The following is an 18,027-nucleotide window of genomic DNA, read 5'->3' as shown; positions in this document are numbered from 1 at the left end:
CCCTCTAATCCAGGCAACATCGTGGTAAACCTCTTTACACTTTCCAAAGCTTCCACATCCTTCCTGTTATGTGACGACCAGAATTGCACACAATACTCTGAGCACAGCCTGGCCTAACTTTCATTGAGCAGCAATGTGACTTTCTCACTTTTATACTCAGATCTCTGGCCAATGAAGACAAACATTTCATACACATTTTTCAATTTTTTTTTAAATTTGTTTTTTTTATATTAGATACAGTACAATGAAGAAAAGGGAACGAAACTGAAAATACAATATCACATATTTATATGTGTGTGTATGTATATCAAGATCAAACAGTATAAACTCAGTCCCCCCTCCACTGCACTGGATAAAGACAGAAGAGTCATCAAAAATATTAACACACACAGAATACACCTAATCCACTATATTTAAAAAAAAACTACCAAAAAACATCTGAGCATCTTATCCTGAGGGTGACAGATATTTTGTGGCTTTTGATTTATATCATGAATCAAAAAAAAACAAAGACTATATCTCATCTAGAAGAGTGAGAACATCTAATCACATTAAAAATATTTGCATCAAATGAAAATAGACATAAAAGGTCACCATGTAACGTCAAACTTCACTGATGAATCAAATACGTGATATCTAATTTTTTTTCTAAATTTAATCATATCATAATATGAGAGAACCATTAAAACACTGTTGGAGGTCTGGACTACCTGAATAAGATGGCTCTACCTGAATAAGATGGCTCTTCAAGCCAAAATTGTAGAGAAGGCCACAACCCGTTGGGCAGGTACAGAAAGACTCCCTATGTCTGGTTCAATAACACCAAAAAGAGCAGTTATTGGATTGGGTCATAGCTCCACCTGAACTACAGTTGAAAAGAAATTAAAAATGTATTTCCAATAGATTTCTAAGGATGGACAAGACCAAAACATATGTGTCAATGTACCAATAAGAAGTACATTCAGTCAGATCTTTATCTTTTTTAGGAATCAATGAAAGTGACATTTCATAAAAAGTTGCAGGTGAGGTCCAAGAAAAAATGGAATTTTCAAATACTTTACAGAGTTGAAGGGCAAGTAAATTAGTAAATGATTTTTAAAATTCCAATGAAAAGTCATGTGAATCTGGGGCCCTCCAAGATTGAAGAGAAGAAATAGCTTGGGAAATGTCCAACTCTGAAATTGGAACTTGCAACAAGTTTTGATCTTCTGGTGAAATTTTGGGAACATTCAATTGTTGCAAGAATCTATCCATTGAAATAGAATTATCAGGAAATTCAAATTTGTATAGATCTGTATAGAATTCCTGAAACACTTCATTAATTTTAGCACGATCAAAAGTAAAGTTTCCATCCTTCTTACGAATCTTTGTAATTTGTTTTCTTTAGATGATGCAGCCTTCAGTTGACCAGTTAACAGCTTATATGATTTCTCTCCATGTAGATAAAAATGAGATTTAAGTTTAAGTAGTAAATTCTCAAAAGAGTAATTTAATAATAAATCATGCTGAATTTGAAGTTCTACTCTTTCCTTACAAAAATCCATACTAGGAATTTTAGAATATAATTTGTCGATCTCTTTAATTCAGTTCACTTTTAGTACATTTACTAAGTCCAGAAGAATAAGAAATTATTTGTCCTCATAAAAATGCTTCGAGTGCATCCCAAATGACCAGATTGGACATTACTTCAATCGAGTTTGTCCGAAAAAAAAAGAGATCTGATCTTTAATAAAGCTAATGAATTTCTCGTCCTGAAGCAGAGCGGAATTGACCTCCATTGTTGAATTCCGGAAGTGACACTGGAGATTTCAACAGAAAGCTTTAAAGGGACATAAATCAGAAACAGTAATGGCGTCATATTCACATTTCCCTATCGAAGGCACCAGTCACATATCAATAAAAAAAATCTATTCTAGAGTATTTATGGTATACATGAGAAAAGGAAGAAAATTCCTTTTCCTTCGGGTGTAAAAATTTCCATATATTGACTAAACCATAACCTAGCAGGAAAGAATTAATATAACTAGCTGATTTATTTGGAAGCAGCTGAATGGCAGAGGACCTGTTAATCAAAGAACTTAAGCAACAGTTGAAATCTCCATCCATAATCAGCATGTATTCATTCAAATTAGGTAGAGAATTAAAAACCTTTGAAAAAATTACAGGACCGTTGATATTAGGAGCATATATATTAACTATTACCACCTACTTATTTCCCATTGAACCAGTAACTATTAAAAATCTTCCAGCTACATCAGACATTGTATTAAAATGTACAAATGGAACCTTGAAATCAATAAAAAAACCGAGACACCACTAATTTTAGCTTGAGAAAGGGAGTGAAATTGTAAACCCTGCCAAAATTAAAAACCAATGTTCATCCTTTTTACAGATGTGCATCACATACACCTTCTTTACCACCCTAGCTACTTACATGGCACTTTCAAGGAGTAATGAACCTAAACTCCCAGATCTCTCTGCAGATCAATGCTTTTTCCTTAAATTTTTATTTTTCACACTGTGAACCATATTGACCAAAATGCACATAAACATTTCCCTCTTGAATATGCACAGTGTCATTTTCTCCCCTTTTTCCCCCTCCCTTCCCTCCCCACCCCTCTCCCCACCCACTCAACGTTCAGCATATACAATACATTAAACCCATTAAACAATGTCATCACACAATGAAAATAAACAAGAAAATTGTGTCATCTACTTTTACACACTGGGTCAGTTCATTTTGTCTTCTTCTCATTCTGTCATTTTAGGTGGTGGAGGTCCACGGTAGGACTTCTCTGTTGTGTTCCATGTACGGTTCCCAAATTTGTTCAAATACTGTGATGTTATTTCTTAAATTATATGTTATTTTTTTCCAATGGAATACATTTATTCATTCCTATGTACCATTGCTGTATTCTCAGGCTCTCTTCTGATTTCCAGGTTGACATTATACATTTTTTTGCTACAGCTAAGGCTATCATAATAAATCTTTTTTGTGCTTCATCCAAATCGAGTCCAAGTTCTTTACTTCTTATATTACTTAGAAGAAAGATCTCTGGATTTTTTGATATGTTGCTTTTTGTGATTTTATTTAATACCTGATTTAGATTTTCCCAAAGTTTTTCCACTTTCTCACATGCCTAAATTGCTAGATAAAATAGGGGAGAAGGTACCTGAACATATACTATATATGTGGGAGGAAAAGCTGGTGCAACATAGGAATTCACCAGTACTGCACCAGCTGCTCAACATTTGGAAGAAGATTCACGTAGAAAGGAAAAAAAACAAATTATCAACTACCAAAATTAATATTGACGCAAAATCAACTAATCCCTTTCACAATAGATAACCTTTCCTTTAGAGAATGGGAGAGGAAAGGGATCAAAAAAAATATATAAAATTGTTTTTCGAGAAATAAATTATTATCTTTGAACAAATGAAGTACAAATATGGTATAACACACGGTACAATGTTTGCATACCACCAACTGAAAACCTACTTAAAGAACAAATTGGGAAGTAGGCTGAGGTTAGCAGAAGGAAGCAGTTTTGAATGTGTGATTACAGACACAATGATAATTAAAAGATTTATAATAAACATGTACATCAAACTGCAAGAGAAAGAAAACGATGAAATAAGCTGTAAATCCAAACAAAAGTGGAAACAAGATCTAAGCATAAAGATAAAGAATGAAACATGGGAAAAGCTATGCTCCAGAACTGAGAAATACAATAAACACGAGGTTACGCATGATACAATATAATTGGTTACACAGGCTATACACCACGCCCCAAAAGTTAAATAAATGGGACCCAACAGTATCAGATAGATGTTTTCGCTGTAAGAAGGAAACGGGAACAACAGATCAATGCTTTTAAGAGCATTACCCTTACATGTAACATCCCAAAGTATAAAATCTCAAATTTGCTTGGATTAAACTCCAGCTGCCATTTTTCTTGTCCTGTCTGTAATTGATCTATATTCTGTTACTTTATTTGACATCCATCTACACTGTCCACAACTCCACCAAATTTTGTGTCAGCTGCAGACTTACAAACTTACCCATCATTTTCATCAAAGTCACTTATATCTTTATGTTCCTCCTGGGCTTCCTGAACCTTATATAACCTTCCTTTCTCATTTTGATGCAGGCATACAAACTGTGGGCCACCAATAATGCACAAATCCTCATTGGATGGTTTCTGATGCCTTTGGCCCACCAGAATATTTTCTAATGCTGCAGAAATGGTAGAAATGTACCACTGGGCCCTTGAAATATAGGAGTTAAAATAAATAACTCAGCATTATTTTATATCGGGTATCAATTCCCCATGCCTAGAGGGTGTTGAGAAGAATATGAAGTATAACCTGTGTGAAGTGGATGTGCAATGGGCAACAGCTGCAGCAGACAAAGCAAGACCACTAGTGAGCTGGTTCTTTCTCCACTAGTTCTCCCCAAAGTAGCCAGGGGTGCTCTCCCTTTTAGTTCCCAATTCCACCTCCTTCCTTTGACCAGCCCTCTTGCAGCCTGGAATTTGCTGAGCCTTTCAGTGCTGGCACACCACAAAGTCAAGGACTCTCCCAGGACTAATTGAGATTCTGATGGAAATACTTAGCAGATCAGATAGCCATTGAACAGAGAGAAACAGTCAACATTTTAGTTAATGACACCATAGATTAATGAGCTGAAATATTAACTGCTTGTTCCTGTTGAGACAAAATAGGCTTTAGATGTGGTTTCCCTGGCAAAGTTCATTTAAGGTGGGCATCCATCCCATAGTTTTAAAGTGTGAACTTTATCTCTGAAATTAATTCCTTTTCAAGAGTTGAAGAAAGAATTAATCTTGGAAAGATCTACCCAGAATTAGCAGGTGCCAAATTCTGTTTTGGGGAGAAGCACTTTTTTTATATAAAAAAAACCCAGTGGGAAACATGACCTACTCACTGCTGTCCTTCCTTTGACTCCACTGGCTATTTTCTACACAACATTTCATTCATGTTAAACTCTGCACACACCAGCTGAGGTTCTCCTACAAGAGGAAAATAAGCTCAAATAGACATCATAATTTTAAAGAGACTTAATTCAGATGCATGGAAAAAACAAGCTTTCTGTTAACAATTTGAAGCATAGCATTCCAGTGCAAAGCAATTGAATAATTTATTGACAAACTTATTGAGTGTTTCACTTCAGGTTTAAAAAATAATGATCAGAATGGCAAACTTATACTTGATAATAATTGCACTCGAATTAAAATTGTTGAACATACTCAACAAATATTTATCCAATGCAAGTAATATTTAATTAGCATGCTTAATTTCAGGGGTTAAGCAACTGACAGTACTGAGGTTTAGAAATTACATACCCCATCCAAGAAGATAATACCAGAGCAAGTGTTGTTTCTCAGCAAACACAGCAACAACGATCAGTGTGTGAAGATATATGCCTTCACATAACATCCAGAAATAATTGCAGCCCATTAAGTACAAGTGGATGAACTGTGACACTTTACAGCTGACCTGCAAAGAACAAGGAAGAGACTTGCAGTAAGACTACATGGTACACCACATTAGGCACAAAATGAAACCATGGGAACTTAGAGAAACATGGTCAGATACTCCAGTTCTAAATATAGTCCACAGTTGCAGAGAGTATTTAATTCAGGGGATGGAAAACAGCCGGTGTTATTTAAGCAATGTTATTTCCTTTAAATTATGAAATATAAAGCAGGGAAAATTATATGCAAAAGGCTGGGCAACTCAATTAAGAAAAGAGGATGACCTAAGGAAACAGCAGGGACATTTCCTTTGTATTTGCATGCAACCGTGCAATGCTTGGGGCCAATTTTTTTTTAACTGTGATGATTGAAATAAATTAAGCAATGGCATTTTAGGAATGTAGATTGTTCCCTCGAAAGAATCCTTCACCAGAAATACTTAGAGTAAAAGATTTGGTTATTAATAGAAGGTGATAATGCAGGGAATTTAAAAATACTAAGAAAATATGATGGTTCAGAGATGATGTGGTTCTTGCCCACATCAAACAGCAGAGTGCCAGTGACTGGAGAAAACTGGCCCACTTCAAAGATTTGAAAGATCACTTTCTCATGAAATTTTCTCTTCCATTACATCACAAAATATTAGCAATTGAGAGAGCAAATATGTTTTAAATAGTAAAACTACAGTTTCAAAGCAAATTGCTCCATCTAAACTAGAATGAACAAATGTGAAATTTTTAGAATCACACTTTAACTTATCACTATTTACTTACTTAACCCCCTTCTAATTCTAAGCGCACATGTATACAATGTGTGTGTAAGTTCAGAAAAGTTCTTTGGTTCACAGTCCAATCTCATTTCTCATTCCTCCAAGTTCACTGGTTGCAGGCAATTCTTATACTGTGCACAGAATTTAACATTTATAAAGTTCACCAGGTTTTGGTGCTTGAAAGGTAAAATGGTTACTGCTCAGGAAAGTTCTTGTCAGTTTAGAGAGAGATTTTTTATTCCAGGACATCCACAACTGATTCTTTTTTAATCAGCCGCTCCAGTGTCTTGCTGATGAAACTTGCCCCCTTCAGGGTTCTCCAGATGTTAACCTCTTTCTTTCGGGTCACCACAGAGTGCCTTTTTGTTTCTCTTATTCCAAGTGAAACATTAGACAGCCAGTCCTCTCCTCTTTCATGAACCACAAGGGCTTTGACCAGGCTGAACTAAGCAGTCACAACCCGTCTTCCAAATAGGGTTTTCCACAAGCTTGCTAGCTTGTCCTGTTCCAGTCCCATCTGCTGTTGCTGGCTGTAACACTGTAGAAGTGATCTCTCTCTCTCTGAGAGAAAGTCTGTTTGATTCTCTCTGCTTGCAAAACCACATGACCCTCTCAGAACAGCTCCAGGCAATCTGCAACTCCAACAAGATCTTTCATCTGTTGCCTTTTTGTAAACAACAATCCATTAGTGAAGTCTCTTGGGCTCTCTCCAAAGCTCTTGCAAAAGCCGTGGAGCCAATATGTCTAGCATTAGCAGAGCTCCAGTATTTCAAATAAGATCAGTTTTAAAGTGTTTGTATGTAACCTACTCTAACAAACCTTTCCAAATTTATCTCCCAAAAACATATCTATATACTCTGTCACAATACTAAACCCGATCACCCCACCACCTCCCTCCGGTTTCCATCAGCCCATCAACATATCACGTGAACCCCCCCCCCCCCAAATACCCGGGCTTCTCTTCCTTGGTTCATTTTTCTCCAACTGCCCATCATCCCTCTCTTATATGGTTTCACCTATCAGCCAACCAATGTCTCCACCCTTCCCCTCCCCTACTTCTTGCCATCTGCCAATTTAAAAAAAATCATGTTTCTCTTTATAACCTACCAGCCACTGTCTTAACTTCCCTTCCTCCACAGCTGCATCTGATCATCAACACCCCCCACCCCCCCACCCAGCCCTCATCGGATTCCATCTATTAGCTTCCAGCCTCTGCCTCATCCCTCCTTTTTACTTTGATATACTGACTGTCTTTCCTCTACAATCTCAGCTCGAACCAAATTCTGACCATCCTTCTGCTTCCACAGATGCTGCTTGACTGATTGAATTCCTCCACCAGTTTATCTTTTCCTTCATCAGGACTTGAAGGGTTTTGACCCAAAATATTGACTCTCCAGTTCCTACAACAGGGGTTGCCTGAACCATTGAAATGCTTTGCTCCAGAAACCAGCATCTGCAGTCTCTCGTGTCTTTATTTTGCATCATTGGTGTCATCGTCCGTTATTTTTGTTATAAGTTCATGTTTTCTCTCACTATATTTGAATTGTCAGCTAGTAGCCTTTTCAATGTATCTGCAATTACATTTTGCTTTAATGCTCTAAATTGTATTCTCAACACGGATTTGAAGACACCTACAACTGGTGCAGTTCATTCTTGTGTTCACATGTCTATTCATCTAATTATTCCATAATCCACTTCTTCAAAGCACATGGAATTGATTAAGCAAAGGAGAGTTTGGATCATACCTGGTTTTATATGAATATGGTCATCATAACCTGAAATATCTTTGTATCTTTGAAAATTCCACCATATTTCTTTGTGTGCTGTAAATTTCTGCTTAACTTTTTTAACATAGAGGGAAAGTTTTCAACCAATAGTTTATCATCTATTCTGGACTCCTTCTACCTCATCAGTTAATATAATCAGCTATAGCAACTGTTAGTTCCATTTTCTGACTGTTGTGTTGATGTTTTGTTTAATTTTAAAATGTTTCCTTTTTGGGAATGATGAAATTTAATTGAAACATTTTATTTCAATATTAGTTTTCAATACTTATTCCAATACATTTTCAAAATCACAGATTTCTCTGTTAGAAATGTCCAGTTGGACTAAAATGGTTAGTTGTCTGAAGCCATGACAACAATTAGGTACATGTCAAAGTTCATGTCACATAGGGACCATTTTTACCATATGTCATTCTGATTCATAAATTTGTCACTGTAAATAATATTAAATTCAATTCTCCACAGTTTAATTGGCTGTGCAAACGTGCATTCCAACTGCATCCCACGTGCACAAACTGAACATGTCCACATGCATAGTGAGAATAAATATAAAAATGGTCAACAGATAGTCTTATGTAAATTTAGAGTGGGTTTTTTTTAACCCACATTCAGTTTACAATTCTATGTGGGGGAAAAAATGGTAATATGAAACTTTCAAAATGATCCCTAAACTAACCACAGAAGAGTTGAAAACTTTCCCTCTATGTTAAAAAAGTTAAGCAGAAATTTACAGCACACAAAGAAAAGTTTATGTTTAAGATGACATTGACATATCATATAACTTTCTTCCCTTTAAATACCTGCATGTAATTCACCTCACACTCCTGCATTCTCTCCACTCACCAAGTAAAGAAGTTTCACTTAAATTTCAATTGATATTGACTCCATGATACTTATGGTGTCTAATTTTGCTTTCCTGAACAAGTGAGTACTGTACATCTTCTCAACATTTACCGAAGCAAAATTCTATTCTTTCAAAGCCCAATATCAAGGGCATCCCTCAATCTCATAATTACAAGAGACAAACCAGTTCTGCCTTGGTTTGCCTTATTTGCTTTCCTAACACTAAATAACAGGAGGTTCAAGGTCACTTCCATTGAATATCAATGGTGCCCCTGGATACTGCAATTGAACACAACTTGTCACCTTGATCTCCAAGCTGAAGTTAGCAATTTTGCAAATTATGTTTTATAAGTTGTTTAATATGATTGATTGTCATGGTAATGAACATGTACTATATTTAAAAAGTTTTAAAAAGGAGACTGTTAGGGGTCTCCGAACATGCAAGGGAATGAGACTAATTGTGATATGCATTCAATGACCCAAAAAAACTAAAATGATCCCAAAGGTCTTTTCATGCACTGCATAATTCTCCTAGCTCAGTGTGGAGACACATTATTCTAATTTAACACTGGTAAGATGAGAAAAACAAGATATCAATTACCAATAATACACAAGATCAGTAATAATTTTCTTCTGAAGAGAATATTATTTTCAAAGACAAATCATACCTATCAATAGTCATTATTACCTTGAGAACACAACTGGTGAGATGAGTTCTATGCACATTTGGTAATACTCTGAGCAAAACTATATAATTTTCATTCCTTTGTTGATAGCTTGAAGAATATTTGAAGAGAGCTAAAGGGAAGAAGCCTATCAGCTCCTGTGAGTGGCAACATGGATCCATTCCAATTCACCTATTGTAGCAATAGGTCTTCAGTGGATGCCATCTCACTGGGTCTACACAAAGCCCTGGAACATTTGGACAGCAAAGATGCTTACATCAGGATGCTCTTTCTCAATTACAGTTTGACAACTAACACTATCATACCCTCAAAATTGATCAGAAAACTCCAAACCCTGGGATACATCACCACACTGTGTAATCAGATTCTGGATTTCCTCACCTCATACCACAATCTGTGAGGATTGGTAAGAACATCTCCACAATCTCCATCAGTATCGGAGTACCACACGGCGGAATTCTTGGCCCTCTGCTCTACTCGCTTTATACTTATGTCTGTGTGGGTCAATACGACAGCAAAACCATCGACAAATTTGTTGATGAGGCCACAATAGTGGGTTGTAGAAAAAGGGGCGATGAGTCAGCATACAATAGGGAGAATGAAAATTTGGCTGAATGGTGCACCATCAACAACCTTGCACACAATGGCACCAAAACTAAGGAGCTGATTGTTGACTTTAGGAAGTGAAAACCAGATGTGTATGATCCAGTGATCGTTGGGGAACAGAGGTGGAGATAGTGAGCAAATTTAAGTTCTTGGGAGTCACTATCTCAAAGCATCTTTCTAGACCCAACACACAAATGGCATCATGAAGAAAGTACATCAGTGCTTCTGTTTCCTCAGGAGTTTGCATAATATCGGAAACCTTGGCAAATTTCTACAGATATGTGGTGGAAAGTGTATTGACCAGCTACATCATGGTCTGGTATAGGGACACCAATGTCCTCAGCATAAAGCCCTGGAAAAAGTAGTGGATGCAGCGCAGGACATCACGGTTAAAAACTCTCCCCAGCACTGAGAATATCTACAGGATGTGATTGGAGAGGAGCAGCAATCATCAGCGATCAACACCACCCAGCACCCACCCTGTTTAACTTTTGAAATTTAAATTTGAAATTTTGACATACAGCATGGTATCAGACCATTTAGGCCCATGAGTCCATGCTGCCCAATTACACCACAGCTCCTGATACATTTTGAACAGTGGGAGGAAATTGGAGCACCCAGAGAAAACCCATGCAAACACGGGGAGAACGTACAAACTCCTTACAGACAGCGCAGGATTCGAACCCCGGTCCTGATTGCTGACGCTGTAATGGCTTTCTGTCAACTGCAATGCCAGCTGTTCTCACTGCTACCATCAGGAAAGAGGTACAGGTGCCATTGCCACAAGACTCGCACCACCAGGTTTAGGAACAGCTGCCATCCACCCACCAAACACCCCCCCCCCCCACCCCCACCATCAGACTCCTCAACAACGAATTCAATCAGGGACTTATTTAAGGATTCTTACTTTAGCACTTTGGGTTTTAAGTTATTAAACGGACATTCTGAACAGTGATTTCTGAAAGAATGTTAGTGATTCTTTGTGTACATGGGATTCCGTAATTGTGAAAATCGTACAATTCATATATCAAAAGAGAGACTTGACAGTTTTAATCATTTGATATTCTGTCACCAAATGTTTCTATTTGAACCTAGTTCATTGGGAGTTCCAGTCTTTTACCTGCATAGCCACTGAGAAAGAAAGGGGTCAAGTCACCCCTGGGAATGAGGCGAAAGTGGGCTGATAATGGCAATTCATCTTTTGCTGACCAGATCCTGCTGGCAATATAAATAAATGGAAGCCACTTAGATGTCCATATTGGAGTGCTTGGTTTTGTAGGGCTCTGATACACACTTCTCAAGTTGATTAGTGACCCTACCCTGAATCACCTCTCTGCATTTACCTACCAATAGTAGACAGTCCAAAGACAATGCAAAAGTATAGGAACAAACATGAAAGTGAAGTCAAATGCCTGAAAATGACCCTTCAATTTTCTCTATGATCACAAACACTTTGTTGAAAAGTTCCACGTGTTTGTTCAGTAATTTCCCTGCCTTGTTATGTCCAAGTCAGTAAAACTGAAGCTGATTATTTGCAACTTACACCATTGTAACGTCATCTGACTCAGTCCTGCCTTAGTTCTTCCCTGCTGGAACCCTAACTCTTGCTATTGGCATCCTATTAAAGGAACATTTTGATTTTAAAATTTCCAATCTCATTTTTAAATCATTTTGTGTTTTTGGTCATCTGCCCATATAATCTCTTTGTGCGTCTGTGACATATTTTAGAGTCAAAGAGAGATATGAAACAGGTCCTTCATCCCATCAAATCCATGATGACCATCAACCATCCATCTATATTGATCTGGCATTCAGCCCATTTTATTTTCCTGTCAGTTCCCCTTGGATTCCATCACTCACTAATACACGAGGGCCAGTTAGTTTACCAATCCACATATATCTAGGATAGGAGAAAGCTCCATACACCTGGAGGAAACCCAGGCAGACACGGGGAGAACATGAAGCTTCACACTGACATCACCCAAGATGAGGAGTGAACTTGTGAAGCAGTGTTTCTACCGATTAAACCACTGTGCCACTCCTCTGTTTGCTTACTCTTGTTTTCTTCAGCACATGGTTGGGGGGGGGGGGGTGGAGGGAAGGGGGTGGTTTGATTTCATTAGAGGAGCAATGTAAAATGAAGATTTTTAAATTCTTCAGTACCAATATTTCCTGATCAGCAGAGGCCACGTTTTTGATGCTCGACCCACCAAATCACAAAATTGAGAGTTCAAGTCAGCACTGGGATCTGTGCTGATACATAAGTGCAGTATTGGGGCAGTGTTGCATTATCAAAGACACCATCTATAGCACCTAAACATTAAACATGGCCCTGCCAGCTTCACAAATGGACATGAAAGATCTCCCAGAACATTCATTGAAGTATGGGGGAATATTCCTCTTTTCCTGGACAATGCTTTATGTTTTAGACAGTATCATCTGTAGGTTCAACATTTACTTGTTCATGGAGGATGCTGGGTGCAAATCTGTCTTTTCTACATTACAATGATGAAGATGCTGCGGTGAAGTGTGAAGAACATTACAATATTCTAAAGCTGTAAAGCTTTTAAAAGGAAGATTTGCTTTATTTCACAATTCACTGTAATCTCTGTGCATTGTTCCAGTTATCTGATAAACTTACCGGATTACTGGCAACAAATTTTTGATTATTTGCCACAGCTGTTAGCCAGATAATGGTGATAATAGAGTTGCAAACAAACGAGAAAAATAGATTTTTGTGAAGTGTTATCCTCTGGCAACTTAAACTCCTACAAAAGAAAAATGAAAAGAAACATATTAATTCAACTATTCCCCTTGTTCTCTGAAAGTTTTCATTAAAACTCATTTTGACTCAACCTTGCTTATACCTGACAGATCCTATATTTTGGTCTGTAAATTTTAACATCAAAGAGACTAAACTGCCATGTGCAATTCTATAAAAACACTATGTCTCAACTCCGATAATATCTCCTTGTCGGAGCTGCTGGTTGACCTCGATTCCATATTTATAGCCACAGTCTTCCTGGCATTAAGTCAAGCAAGGGCAAGGAAGTTTCCTCCTGATTACCATTCGCTGTTCTCCCCCAGTGTTCTTCTATGCTGTACAATGCCTAGAAAGTCTCAAGGAGAAACCAAGCTAATGAATGCACTCTGCTTGGGGAACTTGAATCACTCTGACGTAGCGCCAACATTGATAAAGTTGAGTCCTGAATGTCACCACTGCCAAAATTATCGGTGAGAGAATCAACACAAGGAAGAAAACTACTTGTACTTTTTAACAGTGTAGATGGTCTGTGATAAGTTAAATTCAGAACAGATTTTGCAGTGAAATGCAGCCTGCCAACACCAACAATGTAATTTAATTTGATCGCATTCTGTGATTTCTTGATGGAATTAGCCGATGTTATCTATGCTTCATCTTGTATTCGTATGTGTGAGTTCTTAGAAATCACATGGATGAAGGAAAAGTTATTTACTTTAAAGTTGATGTAAAATTTTGGTCAGTATAGTTCATAGTGTGAAAAATAAAAATAAAAATTTAAAAAGAAGTTAATGTAAACAGCACCATGAGGCTGCAAGCCTCCGTTACAGATACAGCATACTGTGTGTCAGCCCGCTGCTGACTGCCAAGTCTAATCAAACAGTAAGGGATTGCTAGTTGCATTGCAACCATGATGATTACATCTCCTTTTCTTAAAACAAAAGTAGCTTATTTTAACTAACATGTTTCCTTGTATAACTCAGCAATTTAAACTTTAACACCAAGAACTTACATTTTCATTATTATCAACACTGTTAACATTTTTAAAACTTATTTTGTGTGTTCACATTTACATACACTAAAACTTGAAGAGCAAATAAGATAGGACAACTTCATTCTATAACAGGAGTCATTAAATTTGCTCAATGAGTCTCTTTGGAGGATTCACGTGTCTTGGAGATCTCCTAATTGATTGTCCTTGAATCAGAGTTGTTGCCTCAGACTATGTCTTCTTAGATGTGCATTCAGGTTGTTTAACAATATCTGTCTTTACATCTACTGTGGCTGGTCCCATTTGAAGGTCTCGCTGATTTCTTCACAGAAAAGAACCTTCATCTGTCCGTATGGTGTATGATCTTAGTTGGACTTCACTAAGGACAGTTCCCTTCTGAGTCCACAAGTTTGTTTTGTCTTTTAGCCTTACTTGATCACCAGTGTAAAGTTCCATTAGCTTTTTTGTTCCTCTGTCAAAGTAATACTTCTCCTTTTCTTCCTATTGTTCTTTGAACTTCCTCACTTTCTCCCCTTCTTTTTTTTAAGGAGGTTCTCCTGAATGGGTAGGTTTGATCTTAGCCAACGTCCCATAAGGAGTTGTCCTGGTGACATACCACACTCGAGAGGTGTTGTGTAGTACACTGTCATGCTCTGGCAGAAGTCTGTTCCACTGTCTTTTGCCTTGTACATCAGTCTTTTCATTGTCTGTACTGATTTTTCCACTAGACTATTGGACTGTGGAAAATGAGGACTTGACGTGGTGCGTACAAAGTCCCACTCTTTGGCAAACTGTTGGAACTATAAATTGCAAAACTGGGGTCCTATGTCTGTGAAGACCTCACTTGCCACACCATGACTGGAGAATTTGGCTTTCATACCTGTTATTACAGCATCTGCACTGGTGATGTTCAATTTACACACCTCTGGATACAGGGAGTAATAGTCTGTGACTACAAGATAGTCCTTCCCTTGACATTCGAATAGGTCAGTGCCTACCTTCTGGTAAGGTCTGTGGCTTTAGTGGTTCTGCAGAATTGCTTGCTTGATATTTCTGGCATATTGTACAATTTGACATTTATTTCTTTATTGATTCTTGGCCAGTACATCCCTCTCGTGCTCTTTTCCTCCACATTTCGATTCCAAGATGTCCACCATGGATCCTTTTTAGCATTTGTTTTCTCAGACTCTTTGAGATAAGGATTTTACTTCCTTTGTAGATGATGTCTTCAACCACTGATAGTTCCGCCCTGCAGTTTCAGTACTCTGAAACGTCAGGTGAGCAGTCCTGTTTCATGTTGGGCCATCCATTCAAGATGTTTTTTTTCAGTTATCTCAATGTTTCATCTTTGTTTGTCTCTGACTTTACGAGCTCCATTTTTGCATTTGATGTGGACAGTGCACTTGTGATCATGTCCATGAAGGCATTCACTTCTTTATCCATTTTGGTGTTTGCAGGCTCTCTCATGTCAATAGCTCTAGACAATGTGCCTGCTGTGTACATTAGCTTACCCGGAGTGTACCCCACATTCAGTGTATAGCGTTGCAGCCTAATCATCATTCTTTGTATTCTCAGTGGACATTCATTTAATGGCTTTTGGAACAATGCAATCAAGAGCTTATGGTCAGTCTCTACACTGATTGCTTGTCCTGACACAAACTGATGAAATCTTTCACAGGCGTATGTGATGCTGAGCAGCTCCTTCTCATTTTGAGCGTAACGCATCTTCTCGTATGTCATTGAGTGTGATGTATACGCAATGAGGTGCAAGTCATCACTAAGCCCACTATGTGATGCGTCTGATTATATCTTGATGGGTCTCACTGGGTCGTAAAACCTCAGAACTGGTTCCTCTGTGAGCAGTTTCTTTAGTTCACTCCATGACTTTTCGTGCTCGTGATCCCACTCGCATTCAATGTTATTTTCTATTCGTCTTCTCAATGGAGCCATCTTTTCTGAGAGGTTGGATATGAATTTACCCTTATAGTTGACCATTCCATTAAACCTCTGTTCATGCTTTTTTGCATTGTGGACTTGGCATATTCCCAATGGAGGACACCTTTCTGGGATCTGGTCAGATGCCATCACTGCCAATAATATCTCCTACAAATGTTAGTTTTGTCACCCTGAGCTGGCATTTCTCTCTATTCAGCTTCAGGTTTGTTATCCTTGTTGCTTCCAGCACTTTATTTAGTCTCTCATCATGTTCCATTCACATGGTTCCCCATACCATGATGTCATCCATTGAGGTTTCCACTCCGTCCAGGTGCTCATAGACCATATGAATAGTTTTGTGATACACTTCAGGAGCTGAGGCAATTCCGAATGGTCACCTTAGGAATCTGTATCTGCCAAATGGACTATTGAACGTGCACAGTCTTGAAATTGCTTCATCATCCAATTTCAACTGCCAAAATCCTGATGATGCATCTAACTTGCAGAAAAACTTGGCATTTATAAACTGTGACATGATTTTTTTCACTCATTGGAAGTTTAAAGTGTTCTCTCAATATTTCCCTGTTTAGATCTCTTGGATCCCAGCAAATTCTAAGCTTTCCATTCTTTTTGTCCACAACGACAAGTGAACTCACCCATTCTGTTGGCTCATCTATCTTTTGAATCATGTTCAGGCTTTTCATCCTGTCCAACTCTGCCTTTAGTTGCTTTTGAAGTGCAAATGGAACTTTTCTGTATGGATGTATTATCAGTAGCACATGTTTATCCACTCTGATCGTGTGTTCTCCTGGAAGGCAGCCTAGACCCTGAAATAGGTCATTGTACTCTTTCATGCATTCATCATAGACTGTCTCTCCTTCACTTTCCACCACGAGGACTCTTTTTACCAGGTTCAGTTTCTAACAGACTGTTAAACCTAGTATGGCCTGTACATCCTTTGGTACCATGATGAATGTTAGCAAATGCTCTTTGTCCTTGTGTTTCACTTTTACCATGCATTCTCCTTGCACTGGTATATTGGTACCTGAATATCCTGTCACCTTCAGTTTTGTTCCATACATCTTTGGTGTGGGTCTAATTTTTGTAAAACCAGTCTCTGATATTACATTAATTTGTGTCCCAGTATCCAATTTAAGTGAAATGTTTATGTCATTGACTTTTAATCTCAACATCCAGTCTCTGTTTTCTTTCTTGTTTTCATTTACATAGAATTCTTCTATCTCCCTTTCATCTACTGCATGAACCTTGCTTTGTTGCACTTTGTTCCTACACCAATGGGCATAATAGTTGCTTTTGTTGCACATATTGCATGTTTTACCACATACTGAGCACTTTTTTGGTAGGTTTTGTGTACCGCATCGACGTCATGGCTTTCGATTGTCCCTTTCATTTTTGTTCACTGGCCACACCTCTCTTTCCACTTTGGCGCACTTTTTGTTAAACAGTTTATGTCCATTCTTGCTCACTGCATCCACTATGCAGCTAGTTTCACTGAACAGCAATGTTACCTACAGTTTCTGTAGCCTTTTTCCAGGTCTAGATTTTGCTCTCTTAGCAGTCTTTCCCTTAGACTATTCTCTGGAATACCACACACAAGTCTGTCTTTTATCAGCGAGTCGGTCAGCCCACCAAATTCACACGTTTTCCTTCAGTTTCACAATTCAGTCACATACTGATTAATACTTTCTTCCATTTTCTGTACATGTGAAAAATCTGTGCCTCTCAAATGTCATGTTACATTTAGCTACGCAGTATGCCTCAAACTGTTCCATTATTTTTTCCAATTTCATTTTGTCTCCTTCAGCAGCAAATGTGAAGTTATTATATACCTCCAGATCTTCATCACCCACAACATGCAAGAAAATTGACGCTTTAACTTTTTCACTTTTCTCATCAGCTCCGACTGCCACTAAATACAATCCAAAATGCTGTTTAAATCTTTTCCAATTTTCAGCCACATTATCTGTCTGCTGTCTGGTGGATGTAATCCTTCCATTTTTCACCGTGTTAGCTTCTCTTCACTGATCAGTTGCTGGCTTTAGATTTTACCTTTTAAAGTGTTTCCTCCTAATTTCCTTCATCTCACTTCTGACACCATGTTTTTATCATGTATTCATATGTGTGAGTTCTTAGACA

The 18,027-nt window shown here is 37.9% G+C and overlaps 1 protein-coding gene across 7 annotated transcripts in view; it reads right to left on the bottom strand.

The window, feature by feature from the left end:
- LOC138761862 (calcitonin gene-related peptide type 1 receptor-like) overlaps window positions 1-18,027 on the bottom strand; it is a 95,762-nt gene that overhangs the window by 8,845 nt on the left and 68,890 nt on the right. For all 7 annotated transcript variants that reach the window (XM_069934753.1, XM_069934756.1, XM_069934757.1 and 4 more), the window contains 2 exons: window positions 12,825-12,951; window positions 5,364-5,517 (listed from right to left, as the gene is read on the bottom strand). In XM_069934753.1, coding sequence (XP_069790854.1) covers window positions 5,364-5,517; window positions 12,825-12,951 — 281 coding nt within the window. The remainder of the gene's footprint in view (window positions 1-5,363; window positions 5,518-12,824; window positions 12,952-18,027) is intronic.

This window comes from Narcine bancroftii, chromosome 4 (genome assembly GCF_036971445.1).
Source record: "Narcine bancroftii isolate sNarBan1 chromosome 4, sNarBan1.hap1, whole genome shotgun sequence".
Taxonomy (NCBI): domain Eukaryota; kingdom Metazoa; phylum Chordata; class Chondrichthyes; order Torpediniformes; family Narcinidae; genus Narcine; species Narcine bancroftii.
The sequence above is the reverse complement of the archived record's forward strand: the minus strand, read 5'-3'. Positions and strand labels throughout refer to the sequence as shown.